At 44.1% G+C, this 17,890-nt stretch overlaps 1 protein-coding gene across 2 annotated transcripts in view; it reads left to right on the top strand.

Annotated features, from left to right (window-relative positions):
• Nucleotides 1–17,890, top strand: part of b4galnt4a (beta-1,4-N-acetyl-galactosaminyl transferase 4a) — a 179,741-nt gene that overhangs the window by 46,690 nt on the left and 115,161 nt on the right. Inside the window, exon 1 of one of the 2 annotated variants that reach the window (XM_056416859.1) lies at nucleotides 2,564–4,140. The exons of the other annotated variant lie outside the window; for it this stretch is intronic. Coding sequence (XP_056272834.1) covers nucleotides 3,999–4,140 — 142 coding nt within the window. The 5' untranslated portion in view covers nucleotides 2,564–3,998. Of the gene's footprint in view, nucleotides 1–2,563; nucleotides 4,141–17,890 lie in introns of those variants that run through there. 2 annotated transcript variants of the gene reach the window in all.

Raw genomic sequence — 17,890 nt, 5'->3', positions numbered from 1 at the left:
GGCTCCGGTCGGTGGGATCATAACTTCGGTGCCACACTTTGACACCTGCCACAGCAGCTGGACCTTCACTCCTCCCCGCGGGCCTGGTCTCTAATACCCCGGGAGAGATCAGCTCCCCTATAGCTCGGTCAGTCTCCACCTTGTCCATTTCCTTGCTCTGCACATCACTTCCTCCTAGATTCATCCACGCATGGAGATTCCTGCAGGGTGGCATAACATGTATATCAGGTGCCAAATGTTTCGGCAGGCATGAAGCAGAGAGAGAAAATAGCATGAGTTACCTTTTATAACAAACAAAAAAGCAGGTGTATCTAAATGTTTCAGATCAAAACAAATATTTCTCTTTGCCAATGTCTCTCCCCCCGTGCTACTCCCCAATAGATGGATCCATATGCAGTGTGTGAAACTTTCTGTCGAGCTTCAATGCGAGTTAAATATGCAGGTCGCTTGCTGTGCATTGGATGAAACATAAATAACAGAGGAGCAGATTGAAAGAATATCAGCTACACCGACTGAGTAGAAAATAGAGTTGTTTTTGTCTTCAGCCTGACAGAAACCAGTCGGATCAAAGATAAAGAAAAGAAGCAGGACCTCAAAACGCCCATGATGATGTCCTGCCGCCAAGAGAAGAAAAACAGCACATGAAACTATTGTATGACACACTTGGGAGTACTTTCCAATCAGGTGTGTGATGAAATACCTCCAGTCGTCCCTGCAACAGCCCGAGTAAGGTGAATGCCTCAAAGTTTTTGTTTCAGCGTAAATGATGCTTGGTTGAAGTGATTCACTAAGTACTCATTTCAATAAGACCCAGATGAATACCAAAGCTTTTAATTTACGCTCAGTGTTTGCACTGAAGATTACATTATTAATCCACGAAGACAGGATTATGGTTTGTGGTCCAAATGATTCAGAAGGCACAGCTGGGACAAACTATATTGAGGTCATATTCTTATCGGACAGGTTTTGTGCCCTATATCCTTTATCCAGACTCATAATGGCATCAATAGCTTTTCAGAGTTCCAGCTGGATGATTGGACTTGTATTAAACTGCAGGGATAAACCACATGTTAGATGCATGTTGTGAATGATACATTACATGTTCTTCCTCTTTTCTTGCCTTACATAATAAATGCAGCTCACAGGTATTTCCCCTCAATCTGCCTGATGAGACATCTTCTCACTCAGGGCCGTGTGGGGGTGTACAGGCTGCGCTTGACTGACATCTTCCACAATCTCTTGGTACATATGTATAGCTTTACTATTCTCAGTCTCCCATTTCTATATACCACATACTAACTGTAGACAGTATTTACATGTCGTTCTCGTATTGGTATTTGTGAAACAATTGTTATTCTGGTTGTGAACCTGAGCACAGGTTTTAAATGTCCGAATTATAATATATTGGTCCCACCCACCGCCAACATCTTCTAATACAAGCCCTTTGGCAGTAGTTTGAATATGACGAACAGATAAAAATAAGTGTGACTAAATGCTAGTGTGTGGATGATGAGGTGGAATACAAACTTGTTATTTCTATACTTGACTGAAACTCAACCAACTTTTCTTCAAAGATAAGGCGAAGAAGACTGAAGACTCTTTCATAGCCTCGTGAAGTCATGCTCTTTTATCTTTGGCCAGAGGGTGGCAGTCAAGCACGTGTCCTGAGTGCGTCTGCAGGGTGTCACCACGCACGCGCACACACACACACACACACACACACACACACACACACACACACACACACACACACACACACACACACACACACACACACACACACACACACACACACACACATGCACACGCAATGCACACGTGTAACTAGCTGTGCAATGAACCGCACAGGCAATTTAAGGAATGAAAGTTCAACCAAATTGAATTGAGAAATACAGAATAATCTTCTCACCTTCACTTTCAATATCAGACTGGAGGTGATTTTTATTATTTTATTATACAATTACCTCTTATACAAGTGAGCTTAGAATGAAAATACTTGCACCCCTCACACCCTCCGTTTTGAACAAATATCAAATACATTATGATCCTCAGTCTCACGTGTGAAGTAAAGAGAGCTCCTATGAGGGATGATTATTCCTGGAAGCCAATTATTTTAGAAAGTAACTGTGCCCGACACTGACTCAAAACAAGTATTTCTGTACACACAAGGTATTTCGATCAATAATCCAATTGGCAGCAACTTCATTCCTTAAATTGTTCCTCCGATGCCTGAAAAACGATTAATCATTGTTGATCAAATTAGCATGGGGACTTGAATCCCGGAGGGGTGGGGGGGTGCACACAAAAGGAGAGCTTAACAAGTTTCAGTTTCCGCGATCGTCTATTGGACGAAGGCTCCCACTGTGTGCCAAGTAACGGTGAGGCCAAACGTGGTGGTCCCGCCTCCCCAGAACCCTTTGCGGGGTTGTAATTGGATGCCGGACTCGCCATTCCCCATCCGCCCAGGTTAGGTTGCTCTGCACCGTCAAGATGCTCAATTGATGGGCGTACTGAGCTGTGCAGTGAAAGCAGATACCGTTTAGATGTTTCATTGTAGCAAAACAAAACCATGTTATTTCCTGGTTACATCATTGCTTGGTGCCGGTTTTTCCGCGACCCGCTCCCCGGAGCTCAGCTGTGTTTTCTCCCCGCGCGCGGCGGCGAGCGGGTCGGACGATGCTATTGCGGCGGTTTAAAGGGAAAAAAGCTCGTGAAAGAATAACAACACAAGGCAGTGCATCGCCGCCGGCGACGCGCATCCCCGTTTTATTAGTTTAATCCGTATGAGGTGATTTTGCTTTTTCTCGCGCGCACGGTGGACTCGGACAACGTGGAGACGTTTGGGGAGAAACGCACCTGCCGTGAGATCGCACATGGACGTCTGTTCCCGCGAATCGGACATTCACATCTGAGTTATTTTTTTTTTTTTAATAGATTTTTCTTCCATCAAGCCTCTCTATTGCTACATACTGCCATGGAGCACTCTCAGTTTTTAATCTACATCGGTTTAGTATTTACTCCTCGCGGGGCTTCAAGCCAGCCCGAGTATGGGGATGACAGCTGATCGCCCCTCCTCTCCTGGGACTTAAATAAAAACGCGCTACATCTGAATCCGCTGCCCTGGATCGGAAGCCAGAGTCTCAGTTTCAGCTGTGTTTAACAATAGATGGAGCGCAGCGGGCTGTGTGACACCTCAACCTTTCCATGACCAGGTTCACACGGGCCATTTTGTCAGGGGTTTCACCGGTTTCAGCCTGTGTGCCATATTTCACTGAAGGCCTTTTAAAAACATTTTTAATTTGTATATTTGTGATTTGGAAAGAGCTTTCTGCGAGGAAGTGCTTCCTCTCGCCGGAGATCAAGATGCTCCGTCCGATCGCCTCTCCACATGGGAACTAAATGGATCTTCTTGCTCTTTGGTACTTTGCACTAAATCCCATGGCCGGGGATGATCCTTGAGTAGCCGATACAATAATCAGCGTCGCGGTGTCAGCAAAGGCTTGGGCTGCAGGGGATTTGTGAAGCTTATCTCCGGACTGCTATTTTGTTCCCTCGGTCACACTCCTCACTAAATTCAGCAGCTTTTTGATCTGCAGCCTTTTTTTCTTCTTCTTCCCCGCGCCGCCTTGAAACCCCAGCAGGGACGCCTGTTTACAAGCCACGCTATTCATAGGGCAAGGGGGGCGGCGGGGGGAACCGGGTTGCATTCATAAGCAATGACTGCCACAGAGGTGCTTGGACCCACATCTGAGGATACGGCGAGTTTGGCGCAGCTGTCAGCCCGCGGGTCCGCGGCAATGAGGCGCGCTTTGAGGCTCTAGTCCGCGCGCTCCCTGTTGACTCGCAGGCTCCCCGTGATGCCGCCGCTGTGACCGGGAGACAGAAACGCAACAAAACAACAACAACAACAACACACACACCTCAGCGCCCTATTGAGCACTTTCCCGGACCCGTTTTGACTATCTACCGGACGGCCACCGGAGGATGTTTGAGCCAGGATGCTGCGCTTCCCGGTGAAGAAGATCCGGAAGCAGTTCAAGCTTCTGCTGCTGCTGGTACTGCTCACCTCCGCCGTGTGGTTCACCTACCTGCACATCAACCAGGGCAAGACCATCAAACTCCACTTCAACTACGGAAAAGGTAAGCTTTAGAGAACCCATCGTGTTTCAGACTTTAACCCTGATGGAGATGAACTATCCGCCTCTGAAGACATTTAAAATGACATTTAACTGCCGTTATGAATACTGTGATGATGCCCCAGGAGGCAATGCCATAAACTAGTGTAACATCACTATAAAGTCACCACCCCGCTCCTGCATGAATATTATAAGAATGTTAAGGAGTCATAATGTATGCTACACTGTACAATACGACCCCCATAAGTTCACCACATAGTTACAGATCTAAGGAAAAATAATGCAGGTGTCGGATACCAACACTCTCGATGAGGTCAGTGTAAACACTAAATCATAAAGTCCCTTCTATGCACATCGTGACTTGCACATGATGAGTGTTTTCCCTTGGGGAGTGTGATGGGAAGGACCAGAGAAGAATTTACACAGTGTGTCATGAATTAAGAATGGTTTCCTTCTCCTCGCTAAGTAAAGAGCACCGCGGTGCCAGGTCGAAAGCTGGACCCCCGCCTTCAACATTAATAATCAAAGGGCTGTTCATAAAGGTGTCTTCAGAGGTCACAGGCAAGCCAGTCAGACTTGGAAAATATGGGGTTGGGAAGCACAGGGGAGACGGCTCTCCACCTGCTGCTGTGAGACTGCTTATTACCAATGCTTGATTGCGTTCAGCCACTGTGCACAGCGTGAACCGCTGGCTGTAACAGTGGATGATGCAGAGTATTGTACAGGAATAACGGAGATTAATGAAAGCAATACTTCCAGAAGGTGCTGAGTGAAGTAACGTGCCACTTCCTACGACACATGGGGGTGGCGGTGTGCTCTTATCTCCTGCAGCTGCCCTTGTAAAGTTATACCCAATGATTATGATGTCCTTGAAGAGGGTACAAAGTGCACACACACACACACACACACACACACACACCTACACACATTTCGCTTACACACAGGGATCATATAGTTGCCTCTGATCTCAGCCGTGGGGTTTTCCCAGTGACAGACTAGATTTTGTTTCTTGATTTTAAGGATGATGATGATGATGATGATGATGAGAGTCCTGAATCAGACTGAAGGCTGCTACTCTGGCTTGTTGCATTTGGTAACTGTAGCTAAGCGAGGAGATTTAGGCAAAAAAAACAGCACTTTTATGAGCCGTATATTAATTTACCCTGGATATCTATGGCTGAGATCTATTTCAGGAAAAGTAAACAAAAAAATTACGTAATAAACCTCATGCAGGCCATATTTATTAAAAGGCTATACTACGTTGCATTGCACCATATTGCTCGTAATGCATCACACACGCATGCAGACCCTACAGTCGATGTAATGAATAGTCACTTTCAGTCTTCCTATTCAAGAGTTATTTCACCCCACATTCTTCAGCCTTTATGATTTTTGCTGCTGCTGCACAGATGTTGCTGATTTTCTTCTAACTTACCCAGAAGCATGACAATCTCTTTCAACCACTGAGCCCGTTGAACGCCGAAACGTTCGATATGACTGTTCCTCATCTTGAAGATTCCAGTAATAGTCTGCCTTAGTGACTCCTCGGCTGTGGCCGTCTGTCGAGGAAGGAAGCTGTTATGCTGTTATGCTGTTTTACTGTTCTGTGAGTCTAATTGACTGTCTTCCATTTAGCAGGCATCTGAGCAGGTCAACTCACTTAACCTCTTGTGAACAAGTCCCCCCTCGCACCAAGAGCTTCTAAGTGAGATGCAGCCATTACTGAAAATGGGGCTCTATGAAGTGTGTAAATATTCTCATCAGGCTGGTATTCTCTCCATACAAAAATCTTCATTGATTTTTAACACCAAGGTGGGGCAGGTAGACATCTTATCATTAAAAAGTTAGCCTTAGTCCTCCCTTATTGGAATGTGAAATTGTAATGTCACATTTCTACACAGGAAATCGTATTGATCTCAGTCCAGTTCTCTCCAAGCACACGTACCACCAGACAGATGGCCGCTCGTCCTGCGTCCTCTGCATACTGTCTTATTGGCATCTGACCATCAGACTTAAGATAAATATAAACATCTTTGCATTAAGTGCCCCATTGAGGCTGCATCTATCTAATTGTGAATAATGATTGTCGAGGTGTGTCGGGGACCGTGCACGGCTGAGCAGATGATTCCATACGCGGCCTTCTGTGGAGCGTTGGAACCGGAGCCTTCTGTACCTCCGAGTGCTCACGCGTTGCTCGAGTGGTTCAATATAATGACGGAGCCGAGGCTGCTGACTCTGAAAAGAAGTCTTTTTTTAAAGTCGTCATGGGAAACCAAATGCTTTTTTGTAATACATTCAACGTCGTGCGTCTTCTTCAGACCTAACAAACCCAGTTGAATACATTTTCTACTGCTTTTGTGAATGCTTTGCAACGTGCTTTGTCTTCTCCGCTCATCGGGGCATCGCTACCTCCTTTTGGAGGATTAGATCCACCAGCTGCTGCTGCTCTTTGCAATTGGCACTAATGTGTTTGGGTATGAACTCACACGTATGTGGGAATACAGTCATGGAAGGGAAAGTCTCTGGTTGAACTCTGTGGACTCGCTGGCAAGAATCTGGGTGCGGCAGTGAAAGGAAGCATTCTCCTCAGAGGTAGGAGGGTTGTTTTTACCTGGCTAGGGGCATGTGCGTCTGATGATTTAAAGGGTTTTGCTTGGGTCAGATTGAGCTATGTCATTACTGGCCCAACCGGTGTATTACCGAGATTATAGAATGGAAACTATGATCTAAATAATTATTTATATAGGTTGACGGACACTTAATTACTCAGAATCTCACACTGTGGTTGGTGGGAAAATAAATCAATGACGCAGAGGCGTCCTCAGGTCACTTTGATGACAAATTGTTATTATTCAAAGCACCCAGCCATGGGCGGACATATTGAAATGGGCCGTCTTTTCCTGCCACTAAATTATTCAGTTCAGGATGGGGCTGTGTGATGGACTGGTGATTGCAGGGCACTCACCGTTTTTTTGTGATTTTATAGAAAGTCAAGGGAGAGAAGGAACCACTATCTGGGAGATAATGGAAAGGTAGCTGGAGAAGTGAGGAACTTAAATTTGGTTCACAACTCCAGAATTTTAAGTTACTTCCTACAGTGCCCTGTGGAACACCTCTGCTTGAGTGGTCAACTTAATATAACAACAGCACAATGAGCAATACTAATGGGACCTCTGTGAATGTGTGGGTGTTCCTCTGGACATTTAATTATCTTTTCTTAAAAGCCAAGGTAGCTGTTGTTACTTTGATGGCGGGTAGGGCCAGAAAGGTATAATTAAATAGTTTTAAGATTGCACACTGGCCAGACTATTTAATCTGAATTTCAATGAGGAAGTGTGTTGGCAGGCGGTCTTGCGGTGCATATTAGATGAGTGCCACATTTATGCGGCCACCTCGTTGTACAACAGCTCCCCTGTTTTCTAGCATCAACAGGTCCACTGAAGAGGAGGAGGAGGAGGAGGCTGCTGCATAGAGGCCTCTATTTATTAACTTTGATTACACATGTGGAGGCACACATATATACATCCACGTAATCACTCCAACACAAACACACACCTATTTTGCTTCTATATTTGTAATATTTCACATAAAACACACATACACTTCATATCATCACCTCTTTGAAGGGATAAGCCGGAAGGGGAAGTCTCAGGGGCCTGACAGATTGGCTGCTTGGTTGCCCATGGAGACAACATATGGGAGAGGAACGTGCTGGGCTGGTGGGATGTATTCAAGCTTATTTCACAGGTTTTTGAGGAAGATTGAATGCTCTGAATATTCACAGAGACTAAAAATAAAGCACTCAACTTGTGGATGCAGCAGCAATGCACTAATATCTCTGGAGAGGATGGTGAAACTGGCTCAACGAACCGCACACTATCAAATTAAAACATTTGGTTGTAGTTTCAGTCCAGTGTCCAGTTGGATTTGGATTGTTGTATCTCAACATCAACACCCTCAGGCTGGCTCACTGTCATGGTAACCATGCCCTCTGATGTCACTTTCCCTAATTTTAGCTCCTGTGGTTCTCACGGATGGTCGGCTTCACCTCAGCCTGAACAACTATGCTAACTTGGTGTTTGTGTGTGTGTGTGCGTGTGTGTGTGAGCGAGTGCGTTAACACGTACACGGCACCTTTTTCGTGCTATTATTTATTCATGCAACAATGAATATCATCAATTTCCATTTCGTGTTTGTGAATAATGCAGCTCCTCGGTACTTACTTGCCCCTTCAATGAAACAGTTGTTAATAGAGGAAGGAAGAAAAGATTCGAAAGACATACGCAAACTGCTTAACTTAGTCAAAAGCAATTTAGCAGGCAGTCATGTTGTATATCTAAGTTGTGTTTCTGACTGTTGAATTTATCAGCTCTGGTAATCCGATGTAAATGGGGAGGGGGGCCTTTTTACCAGAAAACATACTGAACGGTATGAATTATGAATTGTAGTTCTGCTAATGTGGTGATTTATATTTTTAGAGCCATATTATTTGGCTGGCTTGACAACAACAACAACAATATTTTTGATACTACTGGATTTTTTCTTCAGTTATAAAACTGGAAAGTGGAATCCTTCGCTATAATGTGTGCCTACTTCTTGATGATTAGAGACGACCAAACTGACAAAGAGAAACTGCATCATATATATATATGAACCAGTCGTGACGTTTGACATGCGTCTTTGATGTGGGATTTCATGTAACGGGCCTTGTCATAAAAGCATACGCAGGTGGCAGTCAGGCAATTGTTAGCTTTTGACTGGGGAGCAGGGATGGGGACTGTCGGCTTCTCAACTATGAATCTGCCCCACAGTTTATCGGACCAACCCAGTAAATCTCCCCCTCTGGGTAATTCCACAGCCGGGATGAATGATGTTCCCATAACATCTGACACTGCCTCCTCGGTGTGCCCCGATACTGTAGGACCTGTGTGGTGGAGGTGGAGACGACAAAGGGGCTAACGAAGAGAAGGCGATAATACCTCGCAAAGATTTATGCATTAGCTTGTATTTAATGTCTATGCTGCCATACTTGTGCGTTTCCAAAGTTATGTTAATGGGGTTTCTAACTCAGTAACAATGTATTCCTCTCCTCAGTGATTTCTAATTTTTCAAATTTCTTGGTAATGCTAAAGCAAATGCACCAGAAAGTATTTCTCTAATTGATTTATTATGAATTAATGTCATGATTTATCTGAAAGATTTCACACTCGGTATGCGTTGCATTCACAAACCCCAATTGCACATAAGAATAACAAATAAGTGGATATAAGACTTGGAGATAAAGGGACGCTCGGTTGGACGGTGAGCAAAAAGCGCTGGAAAAAGTCCGGAGTGTGTTAACCTCGGGGTTAATGAAATTTGTGTTGGCCTGCCTAACAAGCCACCATCAAGGTACCAGCTCGGCCCCATGCAGATGAGAGCCCTGGCCTGCTGCCACGGCTTTGCCGCAGGAGATTTGCCTGTGTGTGTGTGTGTGTGTGTGTGTCAGAGGGAGTTTGTGAGGGAAACAGAGATATTTAGTGTGAAATAGAGGGAAATGTGTTTGTGTGATGTAGCTCCCCCCCCCCCTGAGTTTGTTATTGCACGTGTATGTGAGTGCGCACCTCGCTGATCTCGCTGCCGTCTGCACTTTAGCCCCAGTGTTTAGCCGAGCGGGAAGCGGCTGAATGACGGCCCTGTCTGCCCGCTGGCACGCTTGCTGCGAATCGGAGACGAGCATTTGGGAAGGAGGAACGGGGCAGAAGAAGGACACACTTCTCACGCAACAGGTGGGACGTGCAGCAGGATGCATCGGGAGAGGAAGGGCTGGGACTTGTAATACACACTCAGCCCTTTCACGTTGTACAATCCGCGTAATACGAGTCCCTGGAAGCTATTGTTCCCCATGGGATCAGGTGCACACTGGAAAGCTATTCAGGTGTATTGAACTTATACAGCAGGGGTGTCAAATAACGCAGCATTCACACTGTTCAACAATGCCATCAAGAATTAATTAAGACCAATATTCCTCAGTAGAGAGATTAAAAAAAAAGACAATTCGGGCAATTTACTAGGACACTGCTGGGAGGCACAGGAGGGGGGTGTGGGTGAGAAAGCGTGCGAGTCGGTGGTGAGTTTTAGGAAATGGGAAACCAACAGAGAGCGAGAAAGAATAAAGGGAGTGCCACAGAGACAGATGTCAGGTGGGAGTATCGACTGCAGACGATCGTGATCCTTGTCATGATGGGATTTTTCAGTTCCCTTCGCTGGGGCTCGGTTCCGCTCTTTGCTCCCCACCTCTGCGGAAGGGTTTTCTTTCATGGGGTTTCTATGCAGCGCTGGGCTGTATCAGCGCTGGTGTTGCCTTACTGTAAGTGATCCAGACCTTGCAGGATTTCAATCAATCATCAAAGAGTGTGTGTGTCTGTGCGCTCGCCGCTGCTCCGATTGAGCTTTCTGTAGCGGTGGCTAATGGAAAAGGTCAGTGCTCCTCGAGGCCGAGCAACAAAGACGCGGAGAGAAGGATCAGAGGACGGGTCCACCTCAGAGAGACGGGGATGTTGGTTGCAATCAGCTTTGAGGAACTCCTTCGCGGCTCCGTTGAAGAGTCATAAAAATGGATACACTTGATGTATACGGGTAAATTGACCGTAGAGCGCCGGCCCAGTGTGCATTTCTCTTCCTATTCTCTTTGACTCTTATTTTCCATTTATAAAAGCTTGCTGGGTAAAGTTCACCAACATGTCTGCCTGCCATTCAGAAAAAAACTTTATTCTGCACTTTTATATTTAGCTTCATATACAAAAGGATAAAAACACAACATATGGCGATAAGGCGCCCCGCTGCTCCACAGCACGTCTGACAGGTCTCCCCTGCCGGCAGCAACCTGCTTAGTTGAACTGAATGGTGGGTGTATATATATATATGTGTGTGTGTATATATATATATATATATACATATGTATGTGTATATATAGGAGTTTTTCCTGATCCCATGTGAGGTTTTGGGACAGGGATGTCTATGTGTACAGATTGTAAAGCACTCCGAGACAAATTTGTAATTTGTGAAATTGGGCTATACAAATAAACTGAATTGAATTGAATTGAAGATTGTATTATTACAGCTTTTAATCCCATCTTTCTTTCTTTCGCTTCTTTCTGTGACTTACTCCCAAGTTATCTTTCACATCTGTCTCCATCTTTGTCTTATTCTTCTGCATGAAGCGTAGGAGTACCGGAGGAGGCGGTGGAGGAGAGAAAGAGAGGACAAGGCCGGCACATTGTCGTTCCTTTGTTTCCCGTCTCAAAGGCTCGTCGGCCGGCTTATTTTGACCACGTGAGGTGCTTTGTGAACGAGCGTTGTCAGACACTGTTTCCGTTTTTTTCTGTTGTGGCCAGTCGTGAGGAAAGATATCCAAGAGAAGAGGAAAGTTTTCAGTTTACTCTGGAGCCGTGTTTGTGTTTGTACAACTGTGCATACTTTCTTTGGGAGGAGCCCGGCCAGCGTGCACTGAATGTTAACATGTTTTCAATTAATGTCCCTACTCTATGCTTTACTGTAATTATAGACAGTCTTTTAGTATTCACCATATCCTACTCCAGCTGTATAATTTTACAGCCACAGCTGTAAAAAAGAAAAAGATAAAAAAGAAATCAGATGTTGAGCTCTTTTCCCCTTCTTTTTATTGAGAACCATTTATTTTTTATTTGTGGCTATTTCTTTAGGTTAATGTTGCCGTCAAACAAGCTGTCACAGAGCGTTCAGTCACAGACAGTTAAGCGAGTAGCTGTTTTTTGCATGTTTTAGTCCATTAATTTTTTTTGTCATGCCATTCATCTTCTACGTTTTTTTTCTTGCCTTTTTTTTATCCATTTGAAAATGGATTGCAAAAATGCAAGAAAACCGGAATGAATTTAAATAACTAAAACTACAACATGTTTTTTTTTCTCCTAAAGACAGTTTCAAATATATAAGGATTTTGTGGTATATCATTTATTGTTGTTGTCGCTTTGGGGACAATCAGGCGGTCTTTATCTTTTATTAACCCTGACTATATATTCTCCACCATGGCAGGATGTTTTTAAAAGGCCACAACCTTAAGGGTTTAGGCCGGCTCATATCTTTTCTAAGTCACTAATGATGTAATCGTGGATCACTCCTCAGCACTGCGCCGCTCTGCCTCTGTTGGCTTATTCTCATGTGTGCCGCAGTATTCCCATATCTAACATGATGATTGTTGCTTTGTTATAGCTTCTTCCTTCCTGGAAGAAGGTAGCGTGTAACATCATTCTTTCCTGGAGGTAGCTTTAACAACACTCTAGAGATCTAATCTAGAAAAGTCCAACTGCACCACCTACTAGTTGTCCGGACAACGTTACGCCAAACCACCTCTGCAGAGCATCATTACTATATATGGCTTGGTGACCAGTTCCCATTCCTGACACTCCACACAGCAGAGCCCCCTCTCTGTTGTGTCAGAGCTGTTTCTTTTCAGATTGCCCCGCCACTTTATTGGCTTGACACCACGTACCACAGTAATAAAAAACCAGTAAACAGTGAATAGTACAAACGGAAATAGGATACTCCTCAATCCCTGCCTCCATTGAGAAGGAGATGAAACAGTTCTGGGGGAATGAGTATTACCTGAAAAATATCACACATGTGCAATGCATGTTGCTGTTGTTGACATCTTGCATTTTACATTCACCACAAAGGGTACAAAGCCACACGTCTTCATTGACATGACGGCACGGAGAGGACATCCTTAAAGTCTTATCTGACAGAGAGGCAGTTATACGACTAATGTCACCACGCTTTCCTCAACCTCCTCCACCCTCTTCCATTCCCCCACTCTTTGTTGTATTCTTGCTTCTTAGACTCCTCTTTCCTCCATTAAAATGACGTATCTTTCCCACCCCCTATGTGTTTCTTCGACACACATTTTTACATCTCCAAATGAGATGTGGGACAAACACAAGTTTTTCATCTCGCTGCATTTGACATGGGGATTCACCTTCCTCAGCAAAGCAAGACAATTCAACTCTATTTTCTCTCAAACACGCCGCTGCTGCCCGCCCGCTGGTGAACATGAGGTGTTTTTACATTACTGGGGAGGGGGACTGGCATTGAGCTGCTGGGCCTCCTTGTTATAGCACTTTATCTGACTATCTATAGAAAATGGAGAGAAAACAGCCACGGCCTTGTTTATATTGAGCGGTGCAGTATAGCGTAATATATTTAATGTCCTGAATTTAAAGTGAGTCTAGCAAGTGGACAGATAGAACTGTTTAAATATATATATATATATATATATATATATATATATATATATATATATACATACACATAGATGCTGTCCCTCTGATGGTTATTTTAGATAGTCATCAATCTTGGTATTTAATGTCTTCTTTCTTTAGTCGACAGTGCATTTAAAACAAGATGACAGTTACATATTATTATTTGGCCAGATTGCCCACTCCTATGACTGAACAGATACACTTGTGCATAAATATATATACATAGCAAGATACCAAGATAGAAATATGGATTCCTTGTGGGTCGGTGTGTGTGTGTGTGTGTGTGTGTGTGTGTGTGCGTGCTTGAGAGCTTCCGAGAGAAGGGAAGGTGAACTATTGCGTACAATGTGTTTGTAACTAATTAATAACTTACTTGGAATGCTGCTTTTTCACCCTGGCGTTGGGTTGACCCCCGCTCGTCACTAAAACCCACAGACTATCTGACTGAATGAACACCATTGCCATGTGTAAGCATGATTTTACTGTTTCGCCGTGAAAAAAAAAATTTGTTCCATCAAAAACATTCATTCTGTATCACATTTTCTCCCAAGCGCTTTGTGAACTACTGCTGGAGATGACACGCAACAGGAAATAGTAGATGAATAACGTGTAAACAACTGTTTTATATTTAGATACCGTACCTGAAGAGACCATCTTACATGGCCAACATAACCATTAACTGCTGTTCGAGTAGTCATGGAGGACATCTGATATCAGCTGCTTTGCACATCTACAGAGTTGCATAGTGAACACAAAACATGGTAAACCCAACATACTGTGATTTCGTGTTTGTCTTTTCACCAGTTTTTCCTTCAGAATATATTGGTGTACCTGCCAGCAAAGCGTAGCCAATTACTCTGGTCTCCCTCCGATCACACTGTGGACCGCAGCATTCCACATCGGCTGTCACTCCTCTTTTGAAATTAACTTTCGCAGCTCCGTTTGCGATAACCGGTCTCCACTGACGCCGTCACAAAGCCGCTCTGTTGTTGTTCAATTAGATGGAATCAAGCCTAATCACTGAGACGACAAAGCATTGCCGTGTAACTCTCTTATTTTTCATGATTTAAAGTGCCAAATTAATCAGCCATTACATAAACTGTTAATTCTGCCTGTCAAGTTAATGTTCATTGTGATACGAACTTGTCACAAATGCACTCACGAGGCATTTTTCTTGGTTCAACGTACTGCGGACTGTACAGTTTCCCCGTGGGTTCAGAATGTCAACATCTCTTACAAAGTCGGTATCAGTGACGGCTGCAGTGAAAGCGCCTTTTTAAACTGACATCCCAGCATGCTCTATTGTGTTTAAAATGTGGCAGTTTTGCAGCTCTATAGACCTGAATATGTGTGCGTGCGTGCGCGGGTAGATACACGTGCGTGTGTGTGTACGGCTGAGGGTAAAAGATGACTTTTTTGTTTACAACAGTGTTTCCTAGCCAGCCACTTAAAAAGCTTAAGTTAGTGCTGGAGAAAGTGACGCTATGGTTCGGCCCCTTCTGCGAACAAGGTCGGTGCATCGCGATAACACCGAGTAGACCTTGTCTTCTCCACATCTCACTTTCATTTTTGCTTAGAATTGTAGAAACGCTGATTATATTACCAATTCCTACTAATCTGCTTTCAGCCCACACATTTGTCGTTTGAAATGCACACTCTGGCGCACACGTCAACAGGGTGTGGACGCATGGAGGAGTAATTGTTTTCCTTCAAGTGCCCTTAATGCTCGCTGGTGCTCTGAATAGAATAATCATCCAATCAACCATAAAGTCAAGCCTGGAAATAGAGGCTGAAGTTGATTCTGTTTACAGCCGCGATCAGATTCAGACGCGATCATTCGATGTGAAGGTGAAGGCCTCACTCAGCTGGGTTAAGAAAACATAATCTGAAATGTTTACCAGACATGTGTTTATCTGGATGCATGATGAGTACAGTATGGACTGTCAATGCCACCTTTTTAAGGATCATCTCTTTTATTGTTGAGATGCGATCGCACTGTGTCGACGGCCTCTATAGAGAGGAGGCTGTGATAGATGGATTGATTACCGTACTTCTATGAGAACGTAAGGACATCTCTATGTGGTCTATGTGAAGGCAGCATGATGCATTATGATAGAATGCAATGAGCAGACATCGTGAGAACTTTTCGTGTACCAATCTTTACTAATGTTGGATTGCAGTATTCAAATTGCAGGCAGCTCGTCGGGTCATTTTTATGACCAGCCTTGATCGATGCAACAACTTGTCGTAGTCGGGATTGGATGAAGGGACGGAGACTGGGTAATGAATCACTTTTTCTCATTAGTGAGGTAAGACGGGCATCTCTCGTGACAAGAATATGTCTCCAAACATTTTAGCGTTGTTCTGTGCCAGCTAACTGACAGGATTGATAAGACGCCAACATCTCCACCGCTTCTGCTCTACTAGATCTGCTCAGTGCATTCACCAACACTCACTGCATAAAAAACCTGTAAACATTTGTCAAGGGTGTTATCCTTTGCTTTTCTTTGTATGTATATGTATGTATATATATACACTACCGTTCAAAAGTTTGGGGTCACTTAGAAATGTCTTTATTTTTCAAAGAAAAGCACTGTTTTTTCAATAAAGATAACATGAATCAAAAATACACACGATACATTGTTAATGTGGTAAATGACTATTCTAGGTGGAAACGTCTGGTTTCTAATGACATATCTCCATAGGTGTATAGAGGCCCATTTCCATCAACTATCACTCCAGTGTTCTAATGGTACATTGTGTTTGCTAATCGCCTTAGAAGACTGATGTCTGATTAGAAAACCCTTGTGCAATTATGTTAGCACAGCTGAAAACAGTTATGCTGGTGATATAAGCTATACAACTGGCCTTCCTTTGAGCTTGAAGTTTGAAGAACAAAATTAATACTTCAAATATTAATCATTATTTGACTATTTTCAATTCATTTGATAAATAAAAGTGAGTTTTCATGGAAGACACAAAATTGTCTGGATAACCCCACATTTTTGAACGGTAGTGTATATATATATATATATGGTGTCTGCAATCAATCGTCTGAGATCTGTGGCACACTAACACAAAACCTCACCCAGGGTCACGGGTCATACCGATTTCACCAGAACAACAGGGCAGCGGAAAATTATTCTCTACCGCAAAACATTTGACCCACTTTTAACTCACTTTTAACTGTCTTCTGAGTGTTGTAACACAGTTTGTGTCGTACAGTGAATGAACATTACAGTCCCATGTGACACATGTGAAAATATGTGTTTTCGGGAGATTTTTTCATCTCTTTCCTGGCTCTAGAACGGCCTCAGTATATTCACTTTCCTTACTGCAAGACTAAACTAATCTGTGTGCATCATGAGGCAATACGCCACTTTTCTTTAGTCATTGCATTACAGCACAGTGCCAGTTTGGATTGTAGCCATTCGGAGCGGCCCTGCGGAAGTGCTGCTTTCAGCTTTCTCAAGAACTGCTCATTGCTCGTTGACTACAGGGAAGGAAACAGGAGTTTGTAACCCTCGTATATCTATCACTCAGTTGCAGAACACACACGCACTCGAGTGTTGCATGTCCAAATTGCATCAACTTTGAGATTGCACATGCTTTGCTCGCCCAGCAAGACATCCGCCAAGTGTGAGGGAGATTAAACGGTTCTCGAGATAATGAGTGGGACACATGCACAGAGATACAGACACACAGAGAATCCTGGCGTTATAGTTGAATTGCAACACGATAAACACTCGTTAAGGTCATTTGACTGTACAACGAATGATGGTTATTGCATTAAGACATTGGGAGGTGTTTTCTTTCGTGAGTTGTCGTCTCGTGAGCTTGACAACGCTCCTCTCTCTGTTTCCCACAATGTGTGTTTCCCACTCGGCTGTTAAGAGTTGCCGTGTGGTTTGGCCTTTCTGCAGGTGGTGTCTGTCCATCATCTCAGTGTGCCAAGACAGGCAGCTGTCTCTCTGTCACTCTTACCTGCCCCCATTACCACCACCACCACCACCACCACGACCACCACCACTACCTATCACTGTTTGTACTACAGTGAGGGTAATGTCCGTGTGTGTGTGATGTGTTTGTAGAATGTAGCACCTGTGTCCTGCTGCAGGCTTAGGTCCCGCTGGGATCTTATCCCTACTGGTAAACAAACACATGCACGTACACGCACGCACACACACACACAGACACACACACACACACACACGTTCAAGCACTCTTTGCTCATTAATATGCTACAAGGGATTCCTATTTTGCTGCCTAGATTCTATTCCTTCCGGGGTTGTGGGAGTCCGCACCTGTGGAGTTTGTGCGCATACCACACACACACACACACACACACACACACACACACACACACACACACACACACACACACACACTCTCTCCCTCGCACATTTGTGGGCTGAATTTGCTTTCATGCCTCCCATTTAAGCTGTGGGGAACCTGACTGGAAGCATTTATATTTGCCCC

The sequence above is a fragment of the Pseudoliparis swirei genome, chromosome 6 (assembly GCF_029220125.1).
Source record: "Pseudoliparis swirei isolate HS2019 ecotype Mariana Trench chromosome 6, NWPU_hadal_v1, whole genome shotgun sequence".
Classification (NCBI taxonomy): Eukaryota; Metazoa; Chordata; class Actinopteri; order Perciformes; family Liparidae; genus Pseudoliparis; species Pseudoliparis swirei.
This window is presented reverse-complemented; position numbering and strand designations above follow the sequence as displayed.